The sequence below is a fragment of the Coccinella septempunctata genome, chromosome 1 (assembly GCF_907165205.1).
Source record: "Coccinella septempunctata chromosome 1, icCocSept1.1, whole genome shotgun sequence".
Classification (NCBI taxonomy): Eukaryota; Metazoa; Arthropoda; class Insecta; order Coleoptera; family Coccinellidae; genus Coccinella; species Coccinella septempunctata.
In genome coordinates this window covers 63,843,409-63,858,203 of record NC_058189.1, presented here as the reverse complement: position 1 = coordinate 63,858,203, position 14,795 = coordinate 63,843,409, and the positions used below count along the sequence as shown (strand labels likewise).

At 35.0% G+C, this 14,795-nt stretch overlaps 1 protein-coding gene across 6 annotated transcripts in view; it reads left to right on the top strand.

The window, feature by feature from the left end:
* Nucleotides 1-14,795, top strand: part of LOC123315007 (mitogen-activated protein kinase kinase kinase 13-B) — a 33,133-nt gene that overhangs the window by 9,044 nt on the left and 9,294 nt on the right. The window contains exons 1-3 of one of the 6 annotated variants that reach the window (XM_044903731.1): nt 1,622-1,754; nt 11,039-11,185; nt 11,690-11,928. In XM_044903731.1, the coding sequence (XP_044759666.1) occupies nt 11,139-11,185; nt 11,690-11,928 (286 nt within the window). In that variant the 5' untranslated portion in view covers nt 1,622-1,754; nt 11,039-11,138. Of the gene's footprint in view, nt 1-1,384; nt 1,755-5,799; nt 5,988-8,220; nt 8,554-10,221; nt 11,186-11,689; nt 11,929-14,795 lie in introns of those variants that run through there. The other 5 variants (XM_044902992.1, XM_044900903.1, XM_044904346.1 and 2 more) reach the window with 5 other exon arrangements.

The following is a 14,795-nucleotide window of genomic DNA, read 5'->3' as shown; positions in this document are numbered from 1 at the left end:
TTGGTTTGAGCAATGATTTCGATATATCATCAGCAGCTTTCTGACGTATATATTCTAGAAGTCCCAAGTTTGGATTCCAATGAAATTATGATGAAATACAAGCGAAAGTTTCATTGTTGTCTCTGTTGCTATAGCCACAAAACTCGTATTTTTCAAGTGTTAATTGGAATGCGGGGAAAAATAAAACGCTGTAATTGAGAAAATTTAATTACCGCGTCCAATTGAATGTGTCAAAAATACATTTCTGATGGATTTCATGCTTAAGCAAATAAGAAACCATATATTTCGCTTGGTTGTTCGATTTTTGATTCAGTGTTCATTATTTCGTAGGATAATTTTTGAAGGTCTACTTTCGAGTCGCGTATCCTCCAGGAAAATTATCGTAGATCTAAATGTCAAACATATTCTGAAAGAGCAACTCCTCTAATAATAAAACTGAGGATTTCATCCATTTCGCTACAACTGTTTGGTTTTGAGGAAGTTTTAACTGACCCCAACTTTTTGGGAATTTTTCGAAGTTCAACTTTCGAGTCGCGCATCTTTCACGAAAATCCACGTAGATCTAAATGTTGTACATATTCAGAAAGAGCAACCCTTCTTGTGATAAATCTCAAGACTTCATCCATCCCGGCGCAACCGTTCGGTCTTGACGATTTTTTGATTAACCCCCTCTTTTTGGGAATTTTTCGAAGGTCAATTCTCGACACGCGTATCTCCCAGAAGAATCATCCTAGATCTTAATGTGATATATAACTGAAAGAGCAACTATCCCTGTAATAAATCCTGAAATTTTATCGAGCTCGGTGCAACCGTTTGTTCTTGACTAATTTATAACTGACTTTTTGGGAATTCTTCGAACGCCAACTTTAGACACGCGAATTTCCCAGAAAAATCATTGTAGATCTAAATGTGATACATATTCTGGAAGAGCAACCTTTGCAAGTAAATATCCCAAAAAATAATGTGGTTGTGACCCCAGATGCCTCCTAATATTAGTGACTTTAGGAGAGGAATAATTTGGTTGAGGGTTGGGAATATAACTATTTATGTATTGTGCAACTGTCTATTACTTCGAAGCTATCAGTGACCTCAATGGTTGTCAATGAAATAAAAAAGCTTATTTGGGTACGGAAATAACTTCAAATATGTTGCAGACAATCACCTCTGGAATGCAAGGCTTTGCAGTCTTTGCACAACTGTTACACGACTTTCATCTCAGAATTTCAACTTGCCTTTCGGAATTCTGAAGTGTTTCCAGCATTTCGCCATTTTCTCCTGAAAATTCGGATCAAAAAAACACTTCTGTCGATAGGAGTGGGAATTAGAAATTATCTCGCGGTTTGGCCTGTCGTCCTTGCCCATCTTGCTTACAAATATCCAGGGAACAACAACAAATAATCGAATTGTCGATTACGTACATCGTTGTGCAGTTCAAAACTAGATGTCACGTGATCGGCGATATCGCTCGGCGACCTATCCGCGGTTCCGCGCTCAGTTTTGTGTAACGGTTCATTCGACGTAGGATGAGACCAGTTCCCGAATCGTTTTTCCGCCGATTTTCCCATCATGGTAGCGAACTATATGCTTCAGATACCCAGGCCGATCAACCAGCTGACCACGAGCCTGATCGGCCTGGTTTTCGGCATAAAACGTTGCAAGATACGCGTCAATCTGACGGTCGAGAGTGACATACAGTGCTGCGATTGTTCGATGATCAAGGAAATCGTTATTAAGAACTCCGAGAGTGCTGTAAGGTCAGTTCTGGGCAGAGACAACCTGTCTCTGGTTCTGGGTACCTCAAAGGGCTTGCTTGAACGTTTCCGAGGCCAAATCGATATGAGGCTACTAGGAAGGGAGCTGGTTACTGCTGTTGCTAGGCTATGTCAGTTTATTGCCGATGGGCATCATTTCCATCCTTAAAATCATGACATTTTCACCTCTTCCCCGTTTTCCATCCTTGATGTGACAGTTGTCGGTGGATAATTCATACTTTAGATGTTCTCGACAACTGTTGCTTTTCCACTGTCAACAATGGTTAAATCCATATCTCGATCAAAGTTCCTCACCCTCTTATGCCCTCTAGATTTATGTTTGGGGTCCTGTAAGTGAAGTTTTTCATTCAATTTTATCTGATGAACTTTCGACTTTGGAAAGCGTCGTTGTTGATTGCAGAATAAAAAGCGTTCTTACCAAACGATCAACAATCTTTTTTGTAACTTTTGGGTCTGGATCAAAATCCAGAAATCCGGTAAACAACGATCGAAAAAGTGTTTTCTTTGAATGGAACGCTGAAATTCGCGCATGCGTTCCGTTGTTTTGGATCTGTACGAACTTATTTATCATCTCCAGACTTCTTTAACCGTTTCGAATTCGAATCCAAATAAAACATTATCGTGACCTCGAAGATACTCTAACTGGCGACAAAAGGAGTACGGGGTCGACGATTCTACAGATGAGGCTAATCTATTTAGTTGTTTAAGTGCGAATTCAATCTATGAGTACCTTGTTAAAATCGAAATTTTACTCTTCGGAAAGCTATAAAACAAGCCATGCAATACGGGTGCAAGAGGGACAAATACAAAGGATTGGTCGACAATTATATTTTATTCGAGGTAATTTGTTATACAGGGTGTGAATGAAAAAAGAGACTTCTTGTCAATAAATAGTGTGGGTCTTTCATATATTTTTTTCAGTAGCCCCTGCTAAGATAACATCTGAAAGATGGCACATAGTTTTCTGATTCCTTAGAAAAACATGCTTTTAAAGTGCCATCTTTAGGAGCTGTTCCAAAACAGGGGCTGCTCAAAAAAAAAAGATTGTGCCATACTTAAAATAAAAAAAATTGGGAACCACTCAAATCATCCTAGGCTTCCATTTCTGGTTGTTTTTGGCACAAAAAGTTAGGGTTGCCATTTAAAAAACTCGACTACCCTGCGTAGAGGGTTCATGACAAACACCTCAAGTATTAAAATAAAAATTGATTTCACAATCGTGAAACTAAGTCAAGTGTTTTCTTCTCTTCGTTTTTACCTAATTCAATTCATCATGTTTCACTAAGAGTTATGTGAGGAATCAATTTCGAAAAATTGATCTGTTTCAGCGTTTTTCTACAAACCGATAATTTGAATTCTGTACTTTACTTTTTACTCACTCTGTATAAGAATTAGATTGTCTGGCTTCAGGCCTCCGTTACTTCAATTATCATTTATTGGCCAGGTTATTAAACGAATGGGTTACATAAAAAGTTCTTGTTAATCTAGAAAGTTAACGTATTACTCTTGAATGCATTAAAATATTCTGATTGGATCTGAGATAAGCGTTTATTGAATGTTTTAGGTCAGCAGCAACGTGCTCTGTTTTTACCTTGACGAAATATTACTGAATCTAACTTTCTCGTCTATTTGCACATTGTCTTTATCGTCCGAATACACCGATAATTTTCGAAAAACGTTGCATTTTTTCAAAATATTCTTATTCATACAGAGTGAGTCTTTGACCCGTACACATATTTTAAAAGTAGATTCTTGAGGTTAAAAAAACACTATTTTCCTATAGAATTTTCCGATTCGGCCCTGATAAAAAGATATAGCTATTTTACGTTTCCATAATGAGCTGTGCCAACCCAGGAAAAACAAAATTACCTTCAGAATAACTAGATAAATCTATGACTCTACATACCTGTGGAACTTTTAAACAGAGTTGTATACAGCCAAAGTACCCAATTTCTCAAATTTCACAGATACTTTTTAATTTTCAAACAACAAATTACTCGAAAACAGCGCATTATACGAGAAAATATGAATAATATACTTCATTCAAATTTATTTTAGCAGTCGGTTGGCCATGAAATAATTTTCTCAAGTTTTTGTAACTAGAACGAAGTTAGGTTGGCACTCATGAAATGTCGTTAATGTCATAACGCCGTTGCCACAACTAATATCAATTTTTATTACGAAAATTCGAAAATGCCGAAAGTGATTGAAAAAAGAGACAGGGTTTCAGGAAGTGCTATTTAGAATTCAGGTCCGCTCATTCAAATAGTTATATCCTGATATTCTAAAATCCACAATACGTCAGACGGTAGCGAATATATTCAATGTAAGAGAATTTATATAATGTTTCATCTGAATCTAAACGACTTATATTTCAGCTGAATATTTCCACAATCAGAAAGATTGTGAATGAAGAGTATGACAAAGAATTTTCTTCTATTGGGAGACCCAAAAAACTGGTGGCATTTGGGAATTTTTGAGTGAATTAATGCGAAAAGTTAACTACAGGATTTTCGATAAATGTCATGGTAGAATGAGTTCCCTAAAATGGATTTTTCTGTTTTTCATTTGACTTGTCCTATACAATGTAAATGTCTTAAGGTACTAATAAATACCTAAATATAATAATTACATCAATGTATTAAGATGAATAGCCACAAATACGCGCAAGTTGCCTTCTACTGTTTATTCATGTGAAATTTTTGTTCAACGGTGAAGTTGCATCTTAACTTGAAATTTCCTTCAACTCCTTTTACTTATATTGATGCAAGATGATTTTTATTGAAAAATTTAACATTCTTGTAATTATCTGTTAATTCCTTCGGGAGATACCCATTGCCAACCACTGCATCATATGCATTTCATCTTCGGGTTAATATTTTTGAAATCTACAAATGATGTAAGCCAAAGAAGATAACGAACATTAACTCTCCTCAAGCTAGTGCATATTATGATATTATACTGATCTCTTGTATTTTCCATGCAAATAACTGGATTTGGTATGCCTTCAATCAGTTTGTATAAACTTCAATTATGTTCGTCAGATATTTTCCGAAGAGATTCGACATTGTGATAAAATACGTAATAACAGAAACTTTTACGTAGAACGGGCAACATAGCGTTGATTTAAAACCCAAAAATGTTTTGACAAGCTTCATAACCCCACATTTTCGTACTATACAGAGTGAAATGTGTCAAATTGCCATGGCCAACCGACTGCTAAAATAAAGTTGAATGAAGTATACTTTTATCTTACAAAACGTTCAAATATCCATAAGATAATGTCCAACTCAGTTTCAAGAGTTTGGTTCTTTGAATTTTTGGTATTTTTTTGGTACGTGATAGTCATAATGAGAAAACTGGAAGATTAGGATGATATCTTGTGTTCCAAAAAGATTCATCGAATAAATGAAAAACCATGTTCTGAAATTCATTTCATTCGATAAAACCGTTTGTGAGATAGAACAAAGAATAAAAAATAACATTTCTTTATGGTTTTTCAACAGCCTGTATCTTTTAAACCGAGCCGATTCGGAAAAAATGGTGAAGGAAAAAACTGTTTCTTTTAACCTCAAGAATCTATTGTTAAAATATTTGTCAAAGCCTCACCCTGTATATTTCCACAGAATTTTCGAAATCATATTCCATTTTTCATTGTAGAGTTCTTGGAATATGAAAAAACATATCTATATTGTGTTATATCCATTCGAAGTTAGATAGAATCCTAGAACATTTCATTATAAGGTCACTATAATTTATTATTGCAGAGAATACATAATATTATGCGGTATCTAATTATCAATCCTTTGTTTCAGTAGTTTTATGTGTCTCAACTGAAAGCATTAATCAGAAAAAAATAATTTCAAATGGATTTACTGTTTGACTTTTATAAATTACCATTTATTAGGCCCGGTTTTCACTTATCCAGGTTATTGGACCTTGAATCACCTTGATTCGCAGAAAAATTTATAGTAGGGTATTTGTTGCTTGAATTCAGGAAACTTTTTTGATCGATTCTCGCCAAAATCAAGTTTAACTAAATTGATGAGAACTTGCATGGCATTCAAGTGTCTAATAATAGTTTATCTTCCTCTGCATGTGAATGTTGTCTTTTATTTATGTACATACGTCAAACATTGTGGAAAGAAGATAATATTCTATAAGAAATTAGAACTGATATAATATGTTTGAATATTGGTGCTATTAGATATGAATGTATGTATAGTATATTTTTTATTAGTTTGTGTCGTCTTGCTTGAATAACCGCGTGCAAATCGAGAGTCCAGACTCATAAAATACCAGAACCACCCTAATTTGACATTTCCACGATACTCTATCTGTCAATCTGTCTATCCCTATAGATTCTTCGGCGATAATGCCACGGAGGTAATTCCGGATTGAACTGCATTTTCGTATGCACCCCTTGCTGTACACAACGGTCGCCCCCTCGTCAGAAATTTATTACACGGGGGATGGGGTGCAGAAAATCGATATGGCGAGAGCGAAATATTGATGGGGCCCTACTGCGACCTATCCTCCTTCTTTCGGGGTCACGTGCTCCGAGTCGACGTCAATCGGTGGGATTTCCCCGTGTAGTTTATCGGATATTGCGTACAGGGGGCGCACGAAAAGTTTGGGAATTGGGGTAGTTGGTGAATTGGGAAACTGAAGCGAATTTCTTGCGTTGAACTCGGCCTACTCGCTTAACCATTCTAATGCTTCACTTGTACGTATACAAGGTGACCAAAATAAAAAAATGCCACCCTTTATGACCAGTTTATTGATTTCTCAAACCCACAAGTTCCTCAATTTTTGTTTGGGGCGTCCGGAGCTAACCCACGAGTAAAATTGAGTTCAATGTGGGTTGACAGAATTCCAAAGGTGTTTTAAATCTGATATTGTTCAGGGTTAATTATAATTATGTGGGAAAATTATTGAGTTACAATATTGTATCGGATTATCATATATCATTCAGAGATCATAGATGATTTGCGATATCCTTGAGTAGCTAGGTGTCTACCTTATCTGCCATTGATAAAAAATTAGTTATCGTTTTTTCACAGCGGATTAGATATTCATTTGATAATTCACGAAAAGTAAATTTTTTTATTAGATTTGACTTAAGTAGCTCATTTGCCTCGTGTAGGCTGAACTAGGGTTTATCGAGAGGATATGTTTCAATTTTTAGAAATTATTGAAATCAAATATACTTCATTCACTTTTATTTTAGCAGTCGGTTGGCCATGGAAATTTGACACATTTCACTCGGTATAGTACGAAAATGTGGGGTTATGATGCTTGTCAAAACATTTTTGGATTTCGAATCAACCCTATGTTGCCCGTTCTACGTAAAAGTTTCTGTTATTACGTATTTTATCACAATGTCGGATCTCTTCGGAAAATATGTGACGAACATAATTGAAGTTTATACAAACTGATTGAAGGCATACCAAATCCCGTTATTTGCATGGAAAATACAAGAGATCTGTATAATATCATAATATGCACTAGCTTGAGGAGAGTTAATGTTCGTTATCTTCTTTGGCTAAAGTTTGAATACGTTACATCAGTTGTAGATTTCAGAAATATTAACCCGAAGATGAAATGCATATGATGTAGTGGTTGGGATTGGGTATCTCCCGAAAGAATTAACAGATAATTACAAGAATGTTAAATTCTTCAACAAAAATCATCATAGCATCAATATAAGTAAAAGGAATTAAAGGGAGTTTCAAGTCAAGATGAACTTCACTTTTGAACAAAAATTTCACATGAATGATTAAGTAACAGGACAACTTGCGTGTATTTGTGGCTATTCATCTTAATACATTGATGTAATAATAATAATTAGGTATTTATTAGTACCTCAAGACATTTACATTGTATAGGACAAGTCAAATAAAAAACAGAAAAATCCATTTTAGGGAACTTATTCTCCGATGACATTTATCGAAAATCCTGTAGTAAACTTTTCGCATTAATTCACTCAAACATAAAATTCTCAAATGCCACCACTTTTTTGGGTCTCCCAATAGAAAGAAATTCTTTGTCATCCTTTTCATTCACAATCTTTCTGATTGTGGAAATGTCCAGCTGAAATATAAGTCGTTTAGATTCAGATGAAACATTATATAAATTCTCTTACATTGAATATGTTCGCTACCGTCTGTCGTATTGTGGATTTTAGAATCTCAGGGTATAACTATTTGAATGAGCGGACCTGAATTCTAAATAGCACTCTCTGAAACCTTGTCTCTTTTTTCAATCACTTTCGGCATTTTCGAAATAAAAATTGATATTAGTTGTGGCAACGGCGTTATGACATTAACGACATTTCTTGAGTGCCAACCTAACTTCGTTCTAGTTACGAAAACTTGAGAAAATTATTTCATGGCCAACCGACTGCTAAAATAAACTTGAATGAAGTATAGGTACTTATTCTTCGAGTTATTTGAATGATTTCGATGTGTCCAGTTGAAGTGTAGGATAGCTTATGAAATTGGAGGGTCTATTTTACAGAAATCAATAATTGTAGGACTAGTCGAAAAAGGTGGCGTTTCTATAGTTGGCCGCCCTGTACATGACGACTATCAAATTGGTCTATTCTGGATCAGTTCGAGGTTCAACATTTGCTTTCTCATTTCTATCATTCAATGAACTTGAAAACCTTCTCATTAAGAAAACAGTGGAAATCTCGGAAATTTGTACCAATTCATACATTTTATTCCATAATTTTTCTCTTTAGGATTAATGGTGGGATGGATACAGGAAATGGAACAATGTGAGTTTGGAAAAAATGACGTTGCAGTTGTACCTATCTGTGTATAGGTGAAATGAAAGTTGATTTGTTGGGAAATAGTTGAAATTTCTTTTGTTTATGAATAGGACGTTATAGTTCGTTCAGTATTCAGAATATACAGGGTCAAAAAAAAATGTCCAGTTACTAAACTGGAGATACTTCGACTCAACTATATTAATGTTATCCCAAATGTTGGATATGAAATCCGTGAAATATTCAGAGATGTTGAAAAACTTTTTTTCTAATTTCGACACTCTTTACCTTTGATTCATTATAAACTTGGATGAATACGATAATTTGGAGTCTGTTGTATCCAGTTCGGTGTTCATCAATTTTTTCTGACACATTCTGTACAGGGTGGGCAAATTTCGTTGTTTTAGCACTACAGCTTTCAAACTAGTGGACGAAATCTGATACCCCATTCTCGTTCTCTTTTTCTGAGAAACTAACAAGAGTAGTAGTCATTTTTGGCCACCTTCTTTTGTTTTCGAGTTATAAGCGAAAATTGGAAAAATGGCGATTTCGAAATAAATTTATATCTTTGCTAATACCGATGATAGAGCTCTGAAATGAAAACATTATACAGGCACTTTTTAAGTAGAATCCAGTGGCGTGCTTGCCTTTTTAGCAGGATTTTTAATTACGAAGCTATGACCCAAAGTTATTTTTGTTTAAATAGGAACACTAGATTTCTGTGCAATTTTTTGAAAGCTTAATTTATACTGATTCCAAAAATATACAACATCATATAGTTTTTATCAATATAAATAATAGAAAATGGTCAAAAACTTATTTTCTCAATATTTATATGGTTTTCACTTTTGGTGAGAATAGAAAAATGTAGCATCTTAGGATTACCACAGTCTCCTTCTATTATTTCTTTCATTTCTATGCTTCTTACTCAATTTCTCCAAAATTCAAATTTTGTGGAAATTGGTAAAAAGCATAGGAAGAATGACATTGCCGGAAGGAGACTGCTCTTGTTATGGAAAGTTCTATTTTTCTGTGTTCGTCTAAAGTTGAAACCATAGAAATATTGAGCAAATAGGTATTTGACCATTATCTATTATTTATATTAGACTTGTTTGTAGAGTGGTTCAAAACGGTTGTGAACTGTACAGAGCAAGCGCAAATGGATTTTCGTCCCCCTAAAATGGAATTGCGCTTGCTCTGTATAGTTCACAACCGTTATAAACCACTCTACGAACAAACCTATTGATACAAACCATATGATGTTATATATTTTTGAAATCAGTGAAAATTAAGCTTTCAAAAAATTGCACAGAAATCTAGTGTTCCTATTTAAACAAAAATAACTTCGGGTCATAGCTTCGTAATTAAAAATCCTGCTAAAAAGGCAAGCACGCCACTGGATAATGTTTTCATTTCAGAGCTCTATCATCGGTATTAGCGGAGTCATAAATTTATTTCGAAATCGCCATTTTTCCAATTTTCGCTTATAACTCGAAAACAATAGAAGGTGGCCAAAAATGATTACTACTCTTGTGAGTTTCTCAGAAAAGGAGAACTAGAATGGGGTATTTGATTTTGTCTATCTCCGCTGGTTTGAAAGCTGTAGTGCTAAAACAACGAAATTTGCCCACCCTGTACATACGGAAATCGAAATTTCGAAAACCATGAAGGTTCTTCAAATATTTTCCCTGTGGTTTCTTGTTGATATCTCAGAAGCTCAAAGCAAATAATATATATTTCTAAGGTTCATCTGAGAATCTTATTGGAATATCAATTTCAGAAAAAGCATTGGAAAATTTGATTGCGTCATGACAAATGTCATTTTCAATAGAGCAATTTGTTAATTATTTCAATTGGGAATTTCCTGAGCATCTTTTGACGTGAAAAAATTATTTCCTTGAAATATTCTCAATGAAAAACCGTACAGAACATGGAATTGCTTGTTGTGCAAGTTCAAAGTCCTGGATGCTCCCAGTCTAGTGACTATTATCAACAATTTATAGAGAAACATACTATGAAGAACTGGCTACTTAATGATTTCACTTATAGAAATCTTCTCTGGATTGCTTCGCAAATTTTCCAATAGGAAAAATTCCTCACCCGCTTCTACAAAAAGACAATATTTGTATTCACATCTAAAAAGAAATGTTGATTCTGTCCAATTAACGAGTGCCGATAAGAACCAATATCCACTTGTTTACTTTCGAATTGCGTTTTATAGATATTCCATCAAATAAATATCGAAATGCATCTTCACAAAGGATTCTTATCTCTAGAATGCTGAGAAACTGAGGAATGCAAATTTGATAGTCTCTTCATTCAAGCCACCTGCTGAAATACTCACTTACTTAACGTCTATTCATAGGCAAATTTCAACTACAAATATGCATAGGGATTCCCAGTGAAAATTATACTATCTCACTGATTATAAGAATGTTTCAGGCGGATAACACAGTTATTTTCAATTTTATGGAAAGTCTTCTTATGCTTACAGGTGACGGAGAATTTGTGAATGATTTCATCAATGAGGATTTATTGTACAGGTCAACTCATTGACTCGTATACACATTTTAACAGTGCTTCCTTTTCTTCAAATGATAATCAACCGTTATTTTCAATTTTATGAGAAGTCCTTGTGCAGGTACAGGAGAATTCTTCAATGAGGATGTATAAATGTTGATTTTAACAGTGGGTTCTTCTCTTGGAGTCAATCGATCTTTTTATCTGCCATATTACACTGCAATATGGATTTCTTTTTTAAAATTGGTTTATTCGAAAACATTTAGTTTTGTTCTAATGTTAATTTTCATCTGTAACAATAAAAGTGGATCAGAGGAACCTACCTTTAAAATACAGGTGCATGTCAGAGACTCCCTCTCTACAGAGAGAGAGGAAATATGAAAGAGAGTGTACGAGAGAGTGCGCAAGAGAGGGTGCATATGAGAGAGTGTGCAAAATAGGGTGCAAAGAGAGAGAGAGAGCGGAAGAGACACTGTGAGAACCACTTCTCTTGTTTGTCTTTTCCCCAAATTCCGCATGTAACTGAGATAATATCTCATGTTTTATGATGTTATGAGTGAAACCTTGCACCTTCTGACGTAGAAATTTTTCATACAGTTTTTAATTTGACTCTTTTTTTTTGCAGTATGCTGAGGATACAGAGCGAGTTGGAGCAGTTCACGATACACAAAAGTTCCAGCGAGCCAGCGGTGGCGATAGACATTTCAGCGAAGGGTTTGCAGAATGCATCACCCTTCGGTACACCAGACACGCCACCACCCCCTTATGACATCAAGCAGGGTTGGATGACGGGGATTTTCGGCTGCCTGAGGCCGGTCCTGTCTATAATCGGTAAAGGAGGCCACGAAATCAGGAATGAACAAGGTGAGGGTGTAGAATATCACGAAATATAACCAGCGGCGGGGTTCTGAGAAATCTTTGTTTTTCGATCTAAAAGAAACTAAACTGAATAATGGATTACTTGAAAAATTGGGTACTTTGGCTGAATGCAACTCTGTTCAAAAAATCCACAGACGTATAGCGTCATAGATTTAGCTTGTTATTCTGAAGGGAATTTTGTTTCTTCAGGGGTGGCACAGCTCATTATGAAAACTTAAAATGGCTATATCTTTGTTATCAGGGCCGAATCGGGAAAAAAATTGGAAAAAAGTGTTCCTTTTGACTACTGTTAATATTTGTACGAGTCAAAGACTCACCCTGTATAAAAACACTCGAACAAAAACTATTCGAATCTTTTCGATTTCACTACAATATCAGGCGTGTTTTAAATTTTGGAGAAGAATAATTTTTAAAGTTTGTAGATATTGTTTTCAACTGATTTGCCGCCTTGGCAGCGTGACTGGTTTGCCGGCCCTGTATACTTACCGTGTCGCATAGATAAGCACTTTTATAGATACCCTTTTTTTGTTTTGGTTTATACCAAGGAAGAATTAACCCCTTGCAGAATCTTTAATTTGCCGTCACATTAATGTGACGTCAATAGTGATGAACATTTCAAAATCGAATATTTGAGACATAAAACTGTAGAGCGAGGTTTTGATTATGATGAATTTAGAAATTTCGTCCATATCACAAGATTCGTTTGGAAACCAAGATCTCTAAGTCAGCTTTCAACATTCACACCGTGTATTTGCATTTATAGATTAGTTCCAAATTATCGAAGTGGGGTTCACTTATTCGCAGATCATCCATCATTCTTCGGTGTTTCTTGACTCGCCGGCATCGAACAAAGCAAAGAAGTGTTGTTGTCGTAGACATGTTTGTGTCATGACCGCTACGTTAAGGGTCAGCGAACATCGCACCTGTCTCAACGTCTCTCGTTCTGCATAAATATTTATAAGAACAGATAGTTGATCTGCCACTTTAATACCATCATTAACTCCCAAGGATTTTCAATTTAACGATCTTCAGGTAACTGGGCCTCTATGGAACTCTGTTATGGCGAGATACACACTGCTGAACCATATTGCTGTTTTCAATTGGAGGGCAGTATTGGACGGCTTCTTTACAGAGGAGACAGTTTTTCATTTTTCTTTCCCTCCAAATTATTATATTTGTTTAGTGCTCGAAATTTTGAAAAAAAGGACTCGTTAGATTTAAAGAATAGTTCAGATTGGAGAACAAACTGAAAACAAATACAAAGTAAATATTTTCTGCCGCTTATCAAATACTCCATCATCACCTCTAACCTCATTTGTGCTTAATAGTCAACTTATTGAGGTGAAACCTTGCACTTTCCAGCGATCATCGATCGCAGGATCAATTTTTTTCACGTATACATATTTACAGTCGAGTATCAACAAATTTATCTTGTATCTGTGAAATAATAATAATGATTTTCGCTTGGGAATATTCGGTTATCTTGGACGTGAAGTATTATAAATTACAAGGGAGAATGTTATTTTCCTTTTGCTATTAAGATTATTGGTTATCGATTTGTCAATATATTTCATTAAAGAATTATCGCCTCAGTCGAGAGTAGATAAGTATCAGTTTTATGTGATTTATCCTCAATAAAATCCCTCTATTTGGTTTCGTGTATATATTTTTTCAAGATTTAGAAGATGATTTACTAATTCGACCTCAATCGAAATAAAAAAAAAATAGTTTCATCGAAAGCATATACAGGGTGAGTCTTTGACTTGTACAAATATTTTTACAGTAGATTCTTGGGGTCAACAGAAACACTTTTTTCTTATACCATTTCTTCCGATTCGGCCCTGATATAAGTTTATATAATGAGCTGTGCCACCCCTAAAAAAAAAACCTTCAGAATAACTAGCTGAATCTGTGACACTACACATCTGTGAATATTTTAAACAGAGTTGTATTCAGCCAAAGTACCCAAATTTCACAGATACTTTCTGATTTTTTAACATTAAATTACTCGAAAACTGCACATTATACGAGAAAATATGACAAATACTTTTATTTTACAAAACGTTCAAATATTCATTAGATAGCGTCCACCTTAGTTTCAAGAGTTAGGTTCTTTGAATTTTTGGTACGTAATGGTCATAATGAGAAAACTGGAAGACGTGGGTGATACCTTGTATTCGAAAGAGATTCATCAAATAAATGAAAAACTATATTCTGAAATTCATTCCATTCGATAAAACCGTTCGTGAGATAGAACTAAAAATAACATTTTTTTATAGTTTTTCAACAGCCTATATCTTTGGAACCGAGACGATTCGGAAAATATGTTAAAGGAAAAAAGTGTTTCTTTTGACCTCAAGAATCTACTGTTGATATTTGTTCGAGTCAAAGACTCACCCAGTATGTACAGGGCGTTTTCTGAAGATTCGTCAAAATACAGCAGGTGATTCCTTTTCTGATAATTCTTAAGATAAAAAAGATTCACCTACTGTTTTTCTTGGAAACAATTGGGTTTGGAGCATTAGACCAAGAGAACGTTTGTCTAGACAAACACTCCATGCTTTCAGAGAATGAGGTTTTGTATCTACCGAGCAGTTAGGTCGGTTTGAAGGGGTTTTAAGTTGTAATCCTTTAAAACCGATGCTAAAACAAATAGAGGGCAGCTGTCCATGGTTTTTTAACCGATATTCTTCAAATTTCATGGAGCATAATCGGTCAATTGTTCTGAAAGAAGAACCCAAGGAGAAGTATCTTTTCAATTTCGAAATTTCACAAATATTTTTACACTCAAAAAATTTAATTGCAGAAAAAAACAGTTATATTAGGAATCACTTTGCTAATATATATCAATG